At 38.0% G+C, this 18,303-nt stretch overlaps 1 protein-coding gene across 2 annotated transcripts in view; it reads left to right on the top strand.

Moving 5' to 3' along the window:
- LOC121367645 overlaps positions 1 to 17,860 on the top strand; it is a 22,467-nt gene extending 4,607 nt beyond the window's left edge. The window contains exons 2-9 of one of the 2 annotated variants that reach the window (XM_041491941.1): positions 1 to 6; positions 1,979 to 2,197; positions 4,171 to 4,362; positions 5,958 to 6,176; positions 7,256 to 7,448; positions 11,006 to 11,095; positions 12,243 to 12,432; positions 17,714 to 17,860. The exon at positions 1 to 6 is cut by the window's left edge and continues 282 nt beyond it. In XM_041491941.1, the coding sequence (XP_041347875.1) occupies positions 1 to 6; positions 1,979 to 2,197; positions 4,171 to 4,362; positions 5,958 to 6,176; positions 7,256 to 7,329 (710 nt within the window). In that variant the 3' untranslated portion in view covers positions 7,330 to 7,448; positions 11,006 to 11,095; positions 12,243 to 12,432; positions 17,714 to 17,860. Of the gene's footprint in view, positions 7 to 1,978; positions 2,198 to 4,170; positions 4,363 to 5,957; positions 6,177 to 7,255; positions 7,449 to 11,005; positions 11,096 to 12,242; positions 12,434 to 17,713 lie in introns of those variants that run through there. The other variant, XM_041491948.1, reaches the window with a different exon arrangement.
- Positions 17,861 to 18,303: the final 443 nt, after the last annotated feature.

The raw sequence follows: 18,303 nt of genomic DNA, 5'->3' as shown, positions 1-18,303 counted from the left end.
TGACTCGTAAGTCCGCTGTCATAAGATACACGGCGTCCAGCGCGCAGTAATAGTCAGGAAGCAGGCGTCAGGAAATAATCACTGGCGATGAAAGCAAATCACCTTGTCAAATAACTTAGGCGTATTGTATATTATCACACCACCTAAAAAAACAACAACCCCAGAACCCCACCCCCACCCCCCAAAAAAACAAAACAACAAAAAACAAAAAAAACCACACACACAAAAAACCCCCACAACCCCCGAACCCTCCAACAAAAAAAAAATTAAAAAAAATACAACAACAAAACTCTCCCACAAACAACAGCAACATAAAAAAAAACATAAAAAAAAAATAAAACCCCACAAAAAAACATTAAGAAAACAACAACACACCTTTTATGGCACTCAGAAAAATTGCGCCATTTTGAATATTTAATTAGGCGACATTAGTATGCCATCAAGCGTGTGAATATTAACCAATTTAACAGTGTAACATATTATGTATTCATATATAATTTCTGAGATCGGGGGATTAATTTCTGACATGTTTACAGAGCTAACGTGCACCAGTTTATTTTTACTTTTTTTATCCCCCACCGCCATCTCTCACAAATGATTTAAAAATTGATGTATATACTGACTATATGATTTTTTTATCTCTTATAATACACCTCACTGCATTCAATACAATATTTTGATGTGCACCCGATTTGCGTCGTGCGGTGAATATATTTTCAAGATCGATAATATAGCGAATTCTGCCGACATTATAATTTTTCCATTTGTGAAGTTTCAAATAATTTTTATAAACACGGAAAACCAAGTACATGCAAAATTTACAAATTTCGCCACATGCACGTGAACGGCCTTTATGGTGAAGTTTGCTTATATTTTAAATCTTTCAGGTGTTGCTGTTGAAAGTTGCCAACTCAGCCCAAACCTGACATTTACTCATATTTTGCATCTTTCAGATGTTGCTACTGAAAGTTGCCAACTCAACCCGGAACTGAAGTTTGCTTATATTTTGCTTCTTTCAGGTGATGCTGTTGAAAGTTGCCAACTCAACCCAAACCTGATGTTTATTCATATTTTGAATATTTCAGTGTCACTATTGTTGCCAACTCAACCCGGAACTGAAATTTACTCATATTTTGCATCTATCAGTGTTGCTATTGAAAGTTGCCAACTCACCCAAACGAAGTTTGCTCATATTTTTAATCTTTCAGATGTTGCTATTGAAAGTTGCCAACTCAACCCAAACCTGAAGTTTACTCATATTTTGCATCTTTCAGTGTCGCTATTGAACGTTCCCAACTCAACCCGGAACTGAAGTTTACTGTTTGCATCTTTCAGATGTCGCTATTGAAAGTTGCCAACTGAACCCGAAACTGAAGTTTACTCATATTTTGCATCTTTCAATGTCGTTATTGAACGTTCCCAACTCAACCCGGAACTGAAGTTTACTGTTTGCATCTTTCAGATGTCGCTATTGAAAGTTGCCAACTGCACCCGAAACTGAAGTTTACTCATATTTTGCATCTTTCAGTGTCGCTATTGAACGTTCCCAACTCAACCCAAACCTGAAGTTTACTCATATTTTACATCTTTCAGGTGTTGCTATCGAAAGTTGTCAACTCAACCCAAACCTGAAGTTTACTCATATTTTGCATCTTTCAGTGTCGCTATTGAACGTTCCCAACTCAACCCGGAACTGAAGTTTACTGTTTGCATCTTTCAGATGTCGCTATTGAAAGTTGCCAACTGAACCCGAAACTGAAGTTTACTCATATTTTGCATCTTTCAATGTCGTTATTGAACGTTCCCAACTCAACCCGGAACTGAAGTTTACTGTTTGCATCTTTCAGATGTCGCTATTGAAAGTTGCCAACTGAACCCGAAACTGAAGTTTACTCATATTTTGCATCTTTCAGTGTCGCTATTGAAAGTTGCCAACTCAACCCAAACCTGAAGTTTACTCATATTTTACATCTTTCAGGTGTTGCTATCGAAAGTTGTCAACTCAACCCAAACCTGAAGTTTGCTCATCCAGATAACTGCGCTCTGTATTACGACTGCAAGCAGACGACAGCCTTAGCAGGGCTGGACATGTATCAAAATGAATGTCCTTACCCTGAACTGTTTGACCAACGAAAGCAGACATGCCAGCCAGCCAGTCAAGTGGAATGTAACAAGAGAAGAGCTCCTCTGAACAAATGTAAGACAATTTGCAATAATCAGGCGCGGATTTAGGCAGGGTCCCAGCGAACCCGCCCCCTATTTTTTGGTTAGGCAAGTAATTTTCCTTTTGTATTAAAGGGACATTCCTGAGTTTTTAAGATGTTATCGACTAACAGTGACTTTTTGACGACTGTAATTACATATCAAAAATATTTTTCTGCATAAAATATTAATGGCTGTATATTAAACGTGTTTCTGAACGTTCTAATATTTATACTAGGTTAAATTTAATTTTATTTCATAATTATTTTTTTTCGTACATACGAACTAATTTGAAGACAAAATCAAGTTTGGGCGTCTTACAAATATTAAGATGACGAGAAACATATTGAATATACAGACATTGATATTCCAAACAAGAAAATATATTTAATATGTAAGTTTAATCGTAGAAATATTTTATTTGTCGGAAACATCTTACAATGCAGCAAACTCAGGAATGTCCTTTTAAAAAAGGAGGTTTGCTTATCAGTGCCACCAAACTACATTACAGTAGCATTGAATTAAAATTTCTAGATCCGCGCCTGGTAATATGTATTTTTTTTATTTGCGTTATAAAGATTGTACACCACCATTAATTACTTAAAGCAATTTAATACTATTTCTATGTCAGAATATATTCTGTGACTAATACCTCAATATCGAATAAGCCGCATGACTTACAAACAAATCAACTTAGGTTAATCGCAAAGATTTTCAGTTTGCAACCCAAAAGTTAGGGCACCGCCTCATTTTGCAGTTACACAAGGGACAGTGCACCACGTGCCCAGTTGTTATCGGTTAGTACTAGAAATAACGAGTAACTGGAAACCAATGTTTTTTGTAAAAAAGAAATACTACAGAGGTCAGCCTACCTGTTATCATCTAAGAGGGAAGATTATACAATTCTGACAACAGCTGACACACGAATTCATATGGAACTGTCTAACCCCAGTTGCAGGCATCTTCCAACGCCTGATGTGATACTGATGATGATGATGATGATGATGATGATAATGATGATAATAATGATGAGGATGATGATGTGATTCTTCGTCTTCATCATATAATAACATAAACATAAACATGATGATGGTGATAATGTGGTTTTTCTTCTCCATCTATTAATATTAGCATAAACATGATGATGATGATGATGATGACGACGACGACGATGATGATAATAATGATGATGATGATGATGTGATTTTTCTTCTTCATCTATTAATATTAGCATTAGGGTCTCCACGAGTACTCGAGTACTCGGGCACGGGTCGAGTCTAGCAAGACTCGAGTCCGTTCACAGGACTCGAGTACCCGTACAAGGTGGAATCAACTATAATACACTGGACAATGTAGGACAATAATTTCAGGATTAGATAATCAACGATATAAGTGACACAATAATTATAAGATCATGCGCTAGTTTCTTTTTTAAACTGGCCGTCCATCCATCATAACACTAAATATATCAACCGGTTTCTAAATGCAATACAATGACATGATTTGGCATCCATGTTCAGCCCTGGAATTAAAATGCATAATTCTATTTAACTTTATTCTTTAATCTCATCATCATCTAGTGTAAGCGTCGGGTACTCGGGTCCGGGTCGAGTTTGACCCTCGAGTACTCGAGTCCCATATTTTGGACTCGTGGAGGCCCTAATTAGCATAAGCATGATGATAAACGATGATGATAATAATGGTAATGATGATGTGATTCCTCTTCTCCATATATTAATATTAATATAAACATAAGCATAAACATGAACATGAACATGAACATGAACATGAACATGAACATGAACCAAAAACATGAACATGAACATGAACACGAACACGAACACGAACACGAATATAAACATAAACAAAAACATAAACATAAACATAAACATGAACAATACTATGAACAATAATATTAATATTAATATTAATATTAAAATGAACAATAATATTAATATTAATATGCAGGTGATTATAAGCTGGCGTGTGACCCATCCATCTGCGTGGGCAAAGCTGCAGGTTTACATCCGGTTCCTGGGGAAGAGTTTGGAACGGAGTACATAATGTGTATAGCGGAGAAATTTATGAGTCAAGATTCCTGTAACGGAGCGGACGAGCTATTTGACCCTATCAAAAGAACTTGTACAAACCAGTATCAAGGTAAATAATTTTAAAACATTTTATAATATTCCTGGATCGGAGCGGACGAGCTATTTGACCCTATTAAAAGAACTTGTACAAACCAGTATCAAGGTAAATAATTTTCAAACATTTTATAATATTCTTGGATCGAGTTATTTGAGCCTATTAAAAGAACATAGACAAACTTTATATTATTCCTGGATCGGAGCGGACGAGTTATTTGTCCCTATTAAAAGAACATGAACAAACTTTATATTATTCCTGGATCGGAGCGGACGAGTTATTTGTCCCTATTAAAAGAACATGAACAAACTTTATATTATTCCTAGATCGGAGCTGACGAGGTATTTGTCCCTATTAAAAGAATATGAACAAACTTTATATTATTCCTCGATCGGAGCGGACGAGTTATTTGACCCTATTAAAAGAACATGGTCAAACTTTATATTATTCTTGTAACGGCGCGGACGAGTTATTTGAACCTATTAAAATAATATGAACAAACTTTATATTATTCCTGGATCGGAGCGGACGAGTTATTTGACCCTATTAAAAGAACATGAACAAACTTTATATTATCCTAGATCGGAGCGGACGAGTTATTTAACCCTATTAAAAGAACATGGACAAACCAGTATTATGATACGTAGACTACTAGTTTTAAAACATTTTATATTATTCCTGTAACGGAGCGGACGGGTTATTTGACCCTATCAAAATAACATGTATAAACCAGTGTTACGGTAAGTACATATACTTTAATAGTGTTTATTTTTTTACTGTTGCGGAGCGGACGAGTTATTTGACCCTATATCAAAATAATACGTACAAGACAGTATCAAGGTAAATGATTTAAAAACATTTTATATTATCCATGTAACGGAGAGGATGATTAATTGACCCGTTGAATAGAACATGTACAAACATGTAATACGAATTATTTGACCCTGTGACAACATCATTAATTCATACGGGGGGAATTATCCGTAATTCCTCAAACCAACATAATAAACTCTTCAGTTACCATCTTTTCCCACCTGTCTCTTTGGGCCAATAATATATCCAATTTACTTTATTACTTCATTATTTTCGTCTTTCTTTCTTCTTCTTTTTCTGGAGGAGGGGGTGGGGGTGGGGGTGAGGTGGGGTGGAGTGAGGCATGACCTACATCAACCCCTGTCCCGACGCCCCTGTATTTTCCCCTTTTTTTCTCTTAAAAAAAAACATTGATGTATTAAATCAATTATGTATAAAGCATAATGGTGTATAAAACATCAAAACGGTCTCATCTCAGTTCCAATTATTACATTATAGTTCAATTCTTTTATTGTATGTAAGGCCATAAGCCCATATATACAACAACTCGTATATTGATATATTTTGGGACCAGTTGTTCAAATGATTAGCCAGCTGTTTTAGAAACACAAAATGGAAACATTTATTTTTATACATATGTTATAAAAATGTATACTATACTGAATTGTTTGAAATAATAATTATGAAGGGCACTTTTTTCGTATTTTTCTGAAACAACATCCCCCCTTGTCCGCCCCGCTAAATACGGCCGTGATAAATTATCATCTATGTATTGTTTCTATTAAATTTGTTTCCAGAATCAGTCGCATCATTTTGTCAGTCGAACCCAAGTGCCGTTTTTGGAGACAAGACAACGTGTTCTTTGTATTACGACTGCCGCAAAGCGGACCACCACATCACCACGAAACCGTACCAGACCGAGTGCCCGTACCCGATGTTGTATGACTGGCAGAAAAAGAAGTGCATGCCGTACGAAAAGGTGCAATGCGGAGCCCGACCGGAGCCGAAGAAACCATGTAAGATCCGCAAACCTTCTTAAAGCACCATTCTCGCATTCCCGGCATTTAAAGCTGACGTCTTAAGTATATTTTAGTTATTTCAACCATTTTGAATAACCGACTTCTGTGGCGTAATTGAACTTAAGGCTTGTAAGGTACTGGGTTCATATTCCCGTATCGGCACCTACCCAGAGCGAGTTTTAACAACTCCGTGGGTAGGTGTAAGGCCACTACACCCTAATCTCTCTCACTAAACGCTAACAGCCAACCCATTGTCCTGGCCAAACAGCCCGGCTTGATGCGCGGTCGATTTGGGATCGATCCCCGTCGGTGGGCCCATTGGGATATTTCTCGTTCCAGCCAGTGCACCACTAGTGGTATATCAAATACCGTGGTATGTGCTGTCCTGTCTGTCGGAAAGGGCATATAGAAGATCCCTTGCTGCATTAGAAAACAAAATGTGGAGTGTTTCCTCCGATGACTACGAGTCAGAATTACAAAATGTTTGATATCCATTAGCCGATGATTAATTAATGAATGTGCTCCAGCGATGTCGTTAAACAAAACACACTTTGTTAACCTCCTTTAAATAATGTAGTAATATGTGATACTAACATGCTACATTTCTTTCAATTAGTATAGAGTAAAACTTGAAATAAGACCAACCTGGCAGTGTCCCCTATTGGCCAGTTGGTGATAGTTTAAAATGGGGGCCAATTAACTATTTGTCCTATTACACTTAGGAAGTTCAATCTATAACATATCACCTCCAATGACAAATTTAAACAATATTATTAATATTCAGATCTTGCTGTCATATATATCTAGGATCGATCCCCGTTGGTGGGCCCATTGGGCTATTTCTCGTTCCAACCAGTGCCCCACAACTGGTATATCAAAGGCCATGGTATGTGCTACCCTATCTGTAGGATGGTGCATATAAAAGATCTCTTGCTGCTAATCGGAAAGAGTAGTCCATGAAGTGGCGACAGCGGGTTTCCTCCCTCAATATCTGTGTATCAATAAACCGTATGTCCGACGCCATATAACAGTAAATAGAATGCTTGTTATTATTACTTTGTTTTTATCTATTCCAGGTGATTACCAAGTTGGTCACTGCAGTGGCCGAGACCAATGCATACCCTGTCCAGGCGGTGTGCGGACCTCATGACGTAGGAATTATGCCTCATCCGGGTGACCAGTCCAAATATTTGATTTGTAAAGATGGAAGAACGATAGATATCCAGTCTTGTCAAATTGGCAGGATGTTTGATGCTAAGCTCAGAAAATGTATGTATTGGAGAGATCCAGTCTGAAACATATTTTTAATATTTTAAAATCTAAACTAGGTAATCTAGTTTGCGTCACCCCCCCCCCCCCCCCCCCGACACACACACACACACACACACACACACACACACACACACACACACACACACACACAAACACTTCCACTTCGCCCCCTCCGGCAGGTGCGCTATTTGTAATATGTCTCTTTGACGAACTAACCGGCGTCGTGGTTAGGCCATCGGTCTACAGGCTGGTAGGTACTGGGTTCGGATCCCAGTTGAGGCATGCGATTTTTAATCCAGATACCGATTCCAAACCCTGAGTGAGTGCCCCGCAAGGCTCAATGCGTAGGTGTAAACCACTTGCACCGACCAGTGATCCATAACTGGTTCAACAAAGGCCATGGTTTGTGCTATCCTGCTTGTGGGAAGCGCAAATAAAAGATCCCTTGCTGCCTGTCGTAAAAGAGTAGCCTATGTGGCGACAGTGGGTTTCCTCTAAAAAAAAGTGTCAGAATGACCATATGTTTGACGTCATTGTGCTCTAGTGGCGTCGTTAAATAAAGCAAACTTTACTTTACTTTTACGAACTAAATACACCTACGCCCTTGTTAAATGTTCAGCTATTTTTGCACTGTTTTCTCAGCATATATCATAAAGGACATACGGAGGTGTGGTTATTTATTAGTTTTTAGTTTTTTTTGTGTAAAATAATACATTACATAAGCATGTCGACAAGACGTGTATACTGCAAAAAGAGTTGACGAATGAAGGAAGAAAGTTTCTTGTGTTTAACGACACCATTAGAGCACATTGATGTATTAATCATCGGCTATTGGGAGTGAAATATATGGTGATTTGACATAATTTTAGACAGGTTACAGGTATCTTAGCGCTACGATGTCGTGAAACCGTCGTAGACTTTGACGACTTCACCACAGCACACGCAATAGTCTACGGCGGTTTTACGATATCGTGGCCCTAGCTTCGAAAATATAAAAGAGAAGAAGTTTGTTGTGTTTAACGACACCACTAGAGCACATTGATATATTAACCATTGGCTATTGGATGCCAAATATATGGTAATTTGACATATAGTCTTAGAGAGGAAACCCGCTACATTTTTTTTTCCATTAATAGCAAGGGATCTTTTATATGCATCATCCTACAGACAGGATAGCACATACCACGGACTTTGATACACCAGTTGGTGTGCACTGGCTGGCACGATACATAGCTAAATCGATCCTGAATCGACCGCCACTCAGGAGAGCACTTACCCACTGGGCTACGTTCCGCTCTAAGGAGTTGGGAATATCCTTTGTTAAGAAACGTACTCAACTGTATTAAAGGGACATACCCTAGTTTCAACCCGTTAAAATTAACACGAAGTTTAGTTAATCTACAAACCTGTAACACATTTGGATAAAGTTACAATTGAGTGAAACATGAGTCTGTAACTTTGAAATGTTGAAATACACTCTGAAAACGGACTAAAACTCGACTCCATGACTGTTACTTCTCAGACGCACGTGCGTTTTTAAAAATACGAGAAATGTATTTTGTGATATTAAAAACACCAAGTTGACTAAAGACACATCGAATGTACGGAAACTGATAATCTAAACCATACAATCTAAGTAAAGTATGATTTCAGTTATCAAAAACGGCTCTAATAGTCAAAAATATGTCTTAGTGTTTAAAAACTAGGTTATGTCCCTTTAAAGATTACGTTTATGCTTTGCATTGGTAAATTGCGTTGAATAACAAACGTGAATTTTTGTGTTTTGTTTAGCAACACCCGCTAGAGAAAATTGATTAATTGATCACCAGTTAATGGATGTCGAACTTTTGTTACTTGTGACATTTTGTCTTCGAGGGAAACCCACCACATATTTACATTATTTAGCAGCAATGGTGTTTAATGTCCCTCCGCATTATGGTGCTACACAATGCGGCTAGAAAAGTGGCCCTTTACTTCTCTGATATAGATACATAGAGAATAATACATGAGTGGCCGTTAGATACCATTTATCTCACAACGAGTTGTTTTAAAACGTATCTAATGAGCGAAAGAGAGTTTGATACCTTTTTAACCTTCTGACTACTGCAGGCGAGATATCTCGCCCGACGTCACGTCAGTCGATATACTGTACACTGTATACAGTGCATTCCCCAATTCATATTTCCCGCCGTTTTGCACACGACACTCACCGGAAACGGAAATATAATTAAAGAAAAAAGATTTTTTTTTTCAAAATGGTGGTTTTTGTTTTGATTTTTTCAATTGAAAATACCTTGAAATTTTGAGTTCAAAAAGTGGTTTTCGGCAAGTATTTTCGCTTGAAAACAATGGCGGCACGTCGCGGTAATTTTCAGTGATCGATAGCTGATTGTAACAGCTAATTTGATAATAAATTTGATCGTTTTACCAACAACGAAAATTACCAAATATTGCAATATGAATCGTAGTTCGGGTTTTAAAAAAACATTCTGGTCAGAAAACCACTGTTTTAGGGAATAATGGACATAGCTGGCCACAAATGCCCGTAAGTAAACGCAACTTTTTCGATTTTTTGCCTAATTTTAATCACCATTAGCCGATCTAAAATAATAAAAATTACAAAAAAAAGACACGAAAATAATACTTACCAATTCATATATGAACTTTATTTCATGTATTTATGAAACATTTAAGTGAATATATGTGAGTAAAAATTATAAACTTGTACCCACTCAATGTGGTTTTTGTTAAAAATTAATCCAGTAGTCTAAAGGTTAAACAACGAGTTATAAGATAAATAGTATCTAACGGACACGAATGTATTATTCTCTATGTATCTATATCAGAGAAGTAAAGGGACACTTTGCTAGCCGCATTGTGTAGCACCATAATGCGAAGGGATTTCTTACATATCCTCAAAAAAAGGTTTTAAGCAACTTTTAACATCTTTATCGACAAAATTATATTTACAACCCTTTGCACTTGTAGCTGACTTACGCGTCACAGACACATGATTGCCAGTTAACTATACGTCACAGTGTAATCGATTTCCACCGTGCTGGTTTTTTATTGGACGTATGGCATTGGTGACCTGGTCATCACCTAGGAGCAGCCAATCGTATATCTTGAACGTGTGTAAACAACTATATGTTATCAAGAATAATGCATACTGTTCTCACCAACGGATGTGTAAGAAAATTCTGTACATGTGTGCGTTTCTGTTTGATATGTATTTTAGCAGTGTGGTATTTGCTTTACTCAAGACGTCTGAAGATATTCATTGGCTGATCGTATTTAAACAAAACTCTGCTTTTCGTATATCGATCCGCAAATGTGAATACATGTTTACTTAAATGGAACCTGGCTCAAAAGGTAGATGACGAAACTATGCTGATATTTTCTTCATCGTTCGTGTATACACGGAAAAAGGCATTTCAAATGACTCTTACAGTGTTTTTACTAGGTTTTTTTTTTTTTTAAAAAAACAATTATTTACACCTTTGTATAATAAAGAATGGTATGCAACCTTATAGTATTTATCCAAATCTCAACAGGTGAGTCAGAGTGTAGCTGCGAGACGGAACTTCGAGCTCTGGCCGTTATGGTGAAGACCGTGGAACTGTTCTTAAAAGACGAAGGCCTACGTAAGTTGTTCGTGTTTAGTCGTCCACAACAAATCGACTGTTGTGTTGTTCAACTCGTCAACTTGCCGATTCCAGACTGATTGGGGGGGGGGGGGGGGGGGGGGGGGGGGGGGTGGAAGTCGCGCACTATGAACAAACTGCCCGTAAATAAATATACCACTGGACTGACAACTAATAGTAGTAGTGGGTTGGTATCCTAGTCAGTGTAGGGGCCGGACATTGCCCGGTGGTAAAGCGCTCGCTTGATGCACGGTCGGTTTGAGATCGATCACGGTCGGTGGGCCCATTGCTCTATTTCACGTTCTAGCCAGTGCACCACGACTGGTATATCAAAAAACTGTGGTATGTGCGGTCCTGTCTGTGGGATGCTGCATATAAAAGATCCCTTGCTATTTTTTGGATTTTTAATTCAGATACCAACTCCAAACCCTGAGTGAGTGCTCCGCAAGGCTCAATGGGTAGGTGTAAACGACTTGCACCGACCAGTGACCCATAACTGGTTCAACAAAGGCCATGATTTGTGCTATCCTGCCTGTGGGAAGCGCAAATAAAAGATCCCTTGCTGCTAATCGAAAAGAGTAGCCCATGTAGTGGCGACAGCGGGTTTCCTCTCAAAATCTGTGTGGTCCTTAACCATATGTCTGACGCCATATAACCGTAAATAAAATGTGTTGAGTGCGTCGTTAAATAAAACATTTCTTTCGTATCCCTAACGCCTAACCCGTCACAATTACTTTCAGTACAAATACGTTTATGTCTCTCTGTACATCCGACGATTGTAACCATTATGAATTATCTATACGCATACGGATAACTATGGAAGAGCATTAGAGCCAAGCGAGATAATATCACTTGAAATTTCGAGTTAGTATTTAAAATTTCTAGTTCACAACTCGGAAAAAAAGCAAAACCTTTTTTTTTCTCGATTGACCCTAATGCTCTTCCGTAGATAACGGAAAAACGAAATTTGCACCTCTCTTTATCTTTTTCTTTTTAATGTTATGAAAATACTTATTCTGAGTAAAAATAGTATAGACAATTGGATCCTAGATGGAGTTTCGTGGTGTTTAGTTTGTTTTCTAATAGCATTATTCCTCGCTTAATGATGTGTTATGTCTTCTTCTTTTTTTTCTTCTTTTTTTCACAGCCAGCACAGAGTGCGATGCGCCTTTGGCAGCCATTTTGGATAAAACACGTCCGAGTAGACCTGGCGCCCAAGTGTACCGCTGTCCGGAATCCCAGTCTACGTGTTTAGACATGAGCTGCGTGGGAGGACAACTCTACGGATTATGGCAACCACATCTGGCCAAGTGCTGCGCACAGACTTAGATATAAATGTACTGGGTGTTTATTATTTTAAATTCTGTTCTGTTATATTCTCGTCTATTCTGTTATATTTTAGTTTATTCTATTATACTCTACTCCACTCTACCCTAATTTACCGTCCTTTACTCTACCATACCCTACTGTGTTCCACTAAATTTTAATTTTAATTTTTTATTTTCACTTTACTTTTCGCTTGATTTTTTTTGGCTGACTGACTGATTGGTTGAACTAGGGTGGACCCAGGAAAGACGTGCATGAACCTTCAGTAGATCTAAACACGTTTCAGTTGTTGAGTGGCTCGCTGACTGGTTGACCAGAAAAGATGTGCATGAACCTTCCGTAGATCAAAAACACATATCAAATGGGGTGGGGTGGAGCCGAGTGCTGGTGCAGGACGTTATTCAGTGGTAAAGTGCTCGCTTGATGCACGGTCGGTCTAGGATCGATCCCTTTCAGTTGACTCTGTGCGCTATTTCTCCGTTCCAGCCAGTACGTCACGACTAGTAATCTGGGTGACGATGGTATGTGCTATCCTGTATGTGGGATGGTGCGTATAAAAGATCCTTTGCTACTAATGGAAAACAATACAGGGATTCCTCTCTAAGATTGTTTATCAAAATTACAAAATGTTTGACATTCAATAGCCAATTATTAATAAATCAATGTGTTCGCTAATCAATAGTTCAACAAAAGAAATTTAAACTTTACTTTGTATCAAATAGTTAATTGATTGGCTGATTGATATATTGGTTGATTGAGTTATTGACTGATTGGGCGAGTTGATAACTTTCGTATATCAATTGTGCATGAAAAAAAAAAAAAAAAAAAACATTGTCCACCATAATTATTCTGTGGAAGTTGTCTCCCTTTCAACATGACATAATGAAATCAATTTGTATTCCATCACTAACTGACAGTGGTATGTGCTATTCGGTCAAAGACTATATTTCAAAATTACCAAATGTTTGACATCCAATAATTCAATGTGCTCTGGTGGAGTCGTTAAACAAAACAAACTTCTTTTTTGGGGGGTCTATACTGTATTTCGAACACTTCCGTTTTTTGGAAAGCCAAATATGACCATTCGTATTTCCATCAATAATTACAATTATTTTGTTTGTTTGTTTCGTTTAACGACACCACTAGTGCACATTGATTTATTAATCATCGGCTACTGGATGTGAAACATTTGGTAAATTCGATATATAGTCTCAGAGAGGAAACCCGCTACATTTTTTCCATTAGTATCAATACATTTTTCCTATGCACCATCACATAGACAGGATAGCACACACCACGACCTTTCATATTATTGCATCAGTCGTGATGCACTGGCTGGAACGAGAAATAACCCAATGGGCCCACCGACGAGGCTCGACCCTAGCACTGACCGCGCTTGAGGGGAACGCGTTTGCCACTGGGCTATTAATGCACTTGTGATACTGGCTTTTTTTTTTTTTTATAAAAAAGAATCCTCCACCTGAGTGTGAACGTTGTCAGTGTACACTGACGGTTCACCATATTCTGGTGGAGTGTAATCGTCGTGGACCAACGAAGAAAGATATATTAGGTAGACAAGATGTGATGGAATCATTTCGATTCCACCCTGAACTTACCTTGACGTTTCTACGAGATACCGATTTTTATTAGACATTTTTAATATATTAGTGCTTACCGTTGATACCTATACTTTTGCACATACTTACCTGTGCTACCTATACTTTTGCACATACTTACCTGTAGTACCTGTACTTTTGCATATACTTACCTGTGATACCTATACTTTTGCTCACACTTACCTGTGATACCTATACTTTTGCATATACTTACCTGTGGTACCTATACTTTTGCACATACTTACCTGTGATACCTATACTTTTGCACATACTTACCTGTAGTACATGTACTTTTGCATATACTTACCTGTGATACCTATACTTTTGCTCACACTTACCTGTGATACCTATACTTTTGCATATACTTACCTGTGGTACCTATACTTTTGCACATACTTACCTGTGATACCTATACTTTTGCACATACTTACCTGTGATACCTATACTTTTGCACATACTTACCTGTGGTACCTATACTTTTGCACATACTTACCTGTGGTACCTATACTTTTGCACATACTTACCTGTGCTACCTATACTTTTGCACACACTTACCAGTGGTACCTATACTTTTACACATACTTACCTGTGCTACCTATACTTTTGCACACACTTACCTGTGGTACCTATACTTTTGCACATACTTACCTGTGATACCTATACTTTTGCACACACTTACCTGTGATACCTATACTTTTGCATACACTTAACTGTGGTACCTATACTTTTGCACACACTTACCTGTGGTACCTATACTTTTGCACACTTACTGTACCTGTGCACATACCTATACCTTTTTTGCACATACTTACATACCTATACTTTTGCACCTTAACTGTGGTACCTATACTTTTGCACACACTTACCTGTGGTACCTATACTTTTGCACACACTTACCTGTGGTACCTATACTTTTGCACACACTTACCTGTGGTACCTATACTTTTGCACACACTTACCTGTGATACCTATACTTTTGCATACACTTAACTGTGGTACCTATACTTTTGCACACACTTACCTGTGGTACCTATACTTTCGCACATACTTACCTGTGATACCTATACTTTTGCACACACTTACCTGTGGTACCTATACTATACTTTTGCACACACTTACCTGTGATACCTATACTTTTGCACACACTTACCTGTGGTACCTATACTTTTTACACACACTTACCTGTGATACCTATACTTTTGTGGTACCTATACTTTTGCACACACTTACCTGTGGTACCTATACTTTTGCACACACTTACCTGTGGTACCTATACTTTTGCACACACTTACCTGTGATACCTATACTTTTGCACATACTTACCTGTGATACCTATACTTTTGCACACTTAACTGTGGTACCTATACTTTTGCACACACTTACCTGTGGTACCTATACTTTTGCACACACTTACCTGTGGTACCTATACTTTTGCACACACTTACCTGTGGTACCTATACTTTTGCACACACTTACCTGTGATACCTATACTTTTGCATACACTTACTGTGGTACCTATACTTTTGTGTGGTACCTATACTTTCGCACATACTTACCTGTGATACCTATACTTTTTCACACACTTACCTGTGGTACCTATACTTTTGCACACACTTACCTGTGATGCCTATACTATTGCACACACTTACCTGTGGTACCTATACTTTTTACCTGCACTTTTGCACACTTACCTGTGGTACCTATACTTTTGCACATACTTACCTGTATACCTGTGTGGTACCTATACTTTTGCACATACTTACCTGTGATACCTATACTTTTGCATACACTTACTGTGGTACCTATACTTTTGCACACACTTACCTGTGGTACCTATACTTTTGCACACACTTACCTGTGGTACCTATACTTTTGCACACACTTACCTGTGGTACCTATACTTTTGCACACACTTACCTGTGATACCTATACTTTTGCATACACTTAACTGTGGTACCTATACTTTTGCACACACTTACCTGTGGTACCTATACTTTCGCACACACTTACCTGTGGTACCTATACTTTTGCACACACTTACCTGTGGTACCTATACTTTCGCACACACTTACCTGTGGTACCTATACTTTTGCACATACTTACCTGTGATACCTATACTTTTGCACATACTTACCTGTGATACCTATACTTTTGCAGACACTTAACTGTGGTACCTATACTTTTGCACACACTTACCTGTGGTACCTATACTTTTGCACACACTTACCTGTGGTACCTATACTTTTGCACACACTTACCTGTGGTACCTATACTTTTGCACACACTTACCTGTGATACCTATACTTTTGCATACACTTAACTGTGGTACCTATACTTTTGCACACACTTACCTGTGGTACCTATACTTTCGCACATACTTACCTGTGATACCTATACTTTTGCACACACTTACCTGTGGTACCTATACTTTTGCACACACTTACCTGTGGTACCTATACTTTTGCACACACTTACCTGTGGTACCTATACTTTTGCACACACTTACCTGTGCTGCCTATACTTTTGCACAAACTTACCTGTGGTACCTATACTTTTGCACATACTTACCTGTGATACCTATACTTTTGCACAAACTTACCTGTGGTACCTATACTTTTGCACATACTTACCTGTGACCTTACTTTTGCACTTACCTGTGATACCTATACTTTTGCACACACTTACCTGTGGTACCTATACTTTTGCACACACTTACCTGTGGTACCTATACTTTTGCACATACTTACCTGTGATACCTATACATTTGCACATACTTACCTGTGATACCTATACTTTTGCATACACTTACCTGTGGTACCTATACTTTTGCACACACTTACCTGTGGTACCTATACTTTTGCACACACTTTGTGGTACCTATACTTTTGCACACACTTACCTGTGATACCTATACTTTTGCATACACTTACCTGTGGTACCTATACTTTTGCACACACTTACCTGTGGTACCTATACTTTCGCACATACTTACCTGTGGTACCTATACTTTTGCACACACTTACCTGTGGTACCTATACTTTCGCACACACTTACCTGTGGTACCTATACTTTTGCACACACTTACCTGTGGTACCTATACTTTTGCACATACTTACCTGTGCTACCTATACTTTTGCACACACTTACCTGTGGTACCTATACTTTCGCACATACTTACCTGTGCTACCTATACTTTTGCACACACTTACCTGTGGTACCTATACTTTTGCACATACTTACCTGTGGTACCTATACTTTTGCACACACTTACCTGTGCTACCTATACTTTTGCACATACATACCTGTGGTACCTATACTTTCGCACATACTTACCTGTGGTACCTATACTTTTGCACACACTTACCTGTGGTACCTATACTTTCGCACACACTTACCTGTGGTACCTATACTTTTGCACACACTTACCTGTGGTACCTATACTTTCGCACATACTTACCTGTGCTACCTATACTTTTGCACACACTTACCTGTGGTACCTATACTTTCGCACATACTTACCTGTGCTACCTATACTTTTGCACACACTTACCTGTGGTACCTATACTTTTGCACATACATACCTGTGGTACCTATACTTTTGCATATACTTACATTTATACTTATATTTATTCATTCATTCTTTCATTCATTGACAGATTTATTTTCCGATTTTCAGAACCCAACACAAGAAGACGCAGACGACTTAAAGGGACAGACCCCAGTTTCAACCCATGAAAATTAACATTAAGTTTAGTTACTAAGTTTAGTTAATGTACAAACTTGTAACACATTTGGATAAAGTTACAATTGAGTGAAACATGAGACTGTGACTTTGAAATGGTGAAATACCCTCTAAAAAGAGACTAAAACTCGACTCCATAACTGTTACCTCTCAGACGCACATGCGTTTTTAAAAATATGAGAAATGCATTTTGTGATATTAAAAACATCAGGATGACCAAAAATGGCTCTAATAGTCAAAACTACGCCTTAGTGTTTAAACACTAAGGTATGTCCCTTTAACACGTTCCAACGCACAACAGATCGCATTCTACACATTTCTTTTGTTGTCTAAACTGGTTATCCTTTGCATTGTTTTAATAAAGGACCAGCATATATAACAATTACGCAATTATTTACAAAATATGATCGTTGTTTTTTGTTATCATTAATTAACAGTATACTACTCAATTTTCGCTAGGGATATTTGGAAAAATATATGTCTAGTATTAGTAAAGCAAATTTATTTATTTTTTAAGTGGGGCG

Source organism: Gigantopelta aegis, chromosome 1, assembly GCF_016097555.1.
Source record: "Gigantopelta aegis isolate Gae_Host chromosome 1, Gae_host_genome, whole genome shotgun sequence".
Classification (NCBI taxonomy): domain Eukaryota; kingdom Metazoa; phylum Mollusca; class Gastropoda; order Neomphalida; family Peltospiridae; genus Gigantopelta; species Gigantopelta aegis.
The sequence above is the reverse complement of the archived record's forward strand: the minus strand, read 5'-3'. Positions and strand labels throughout refer to the sequence as shown.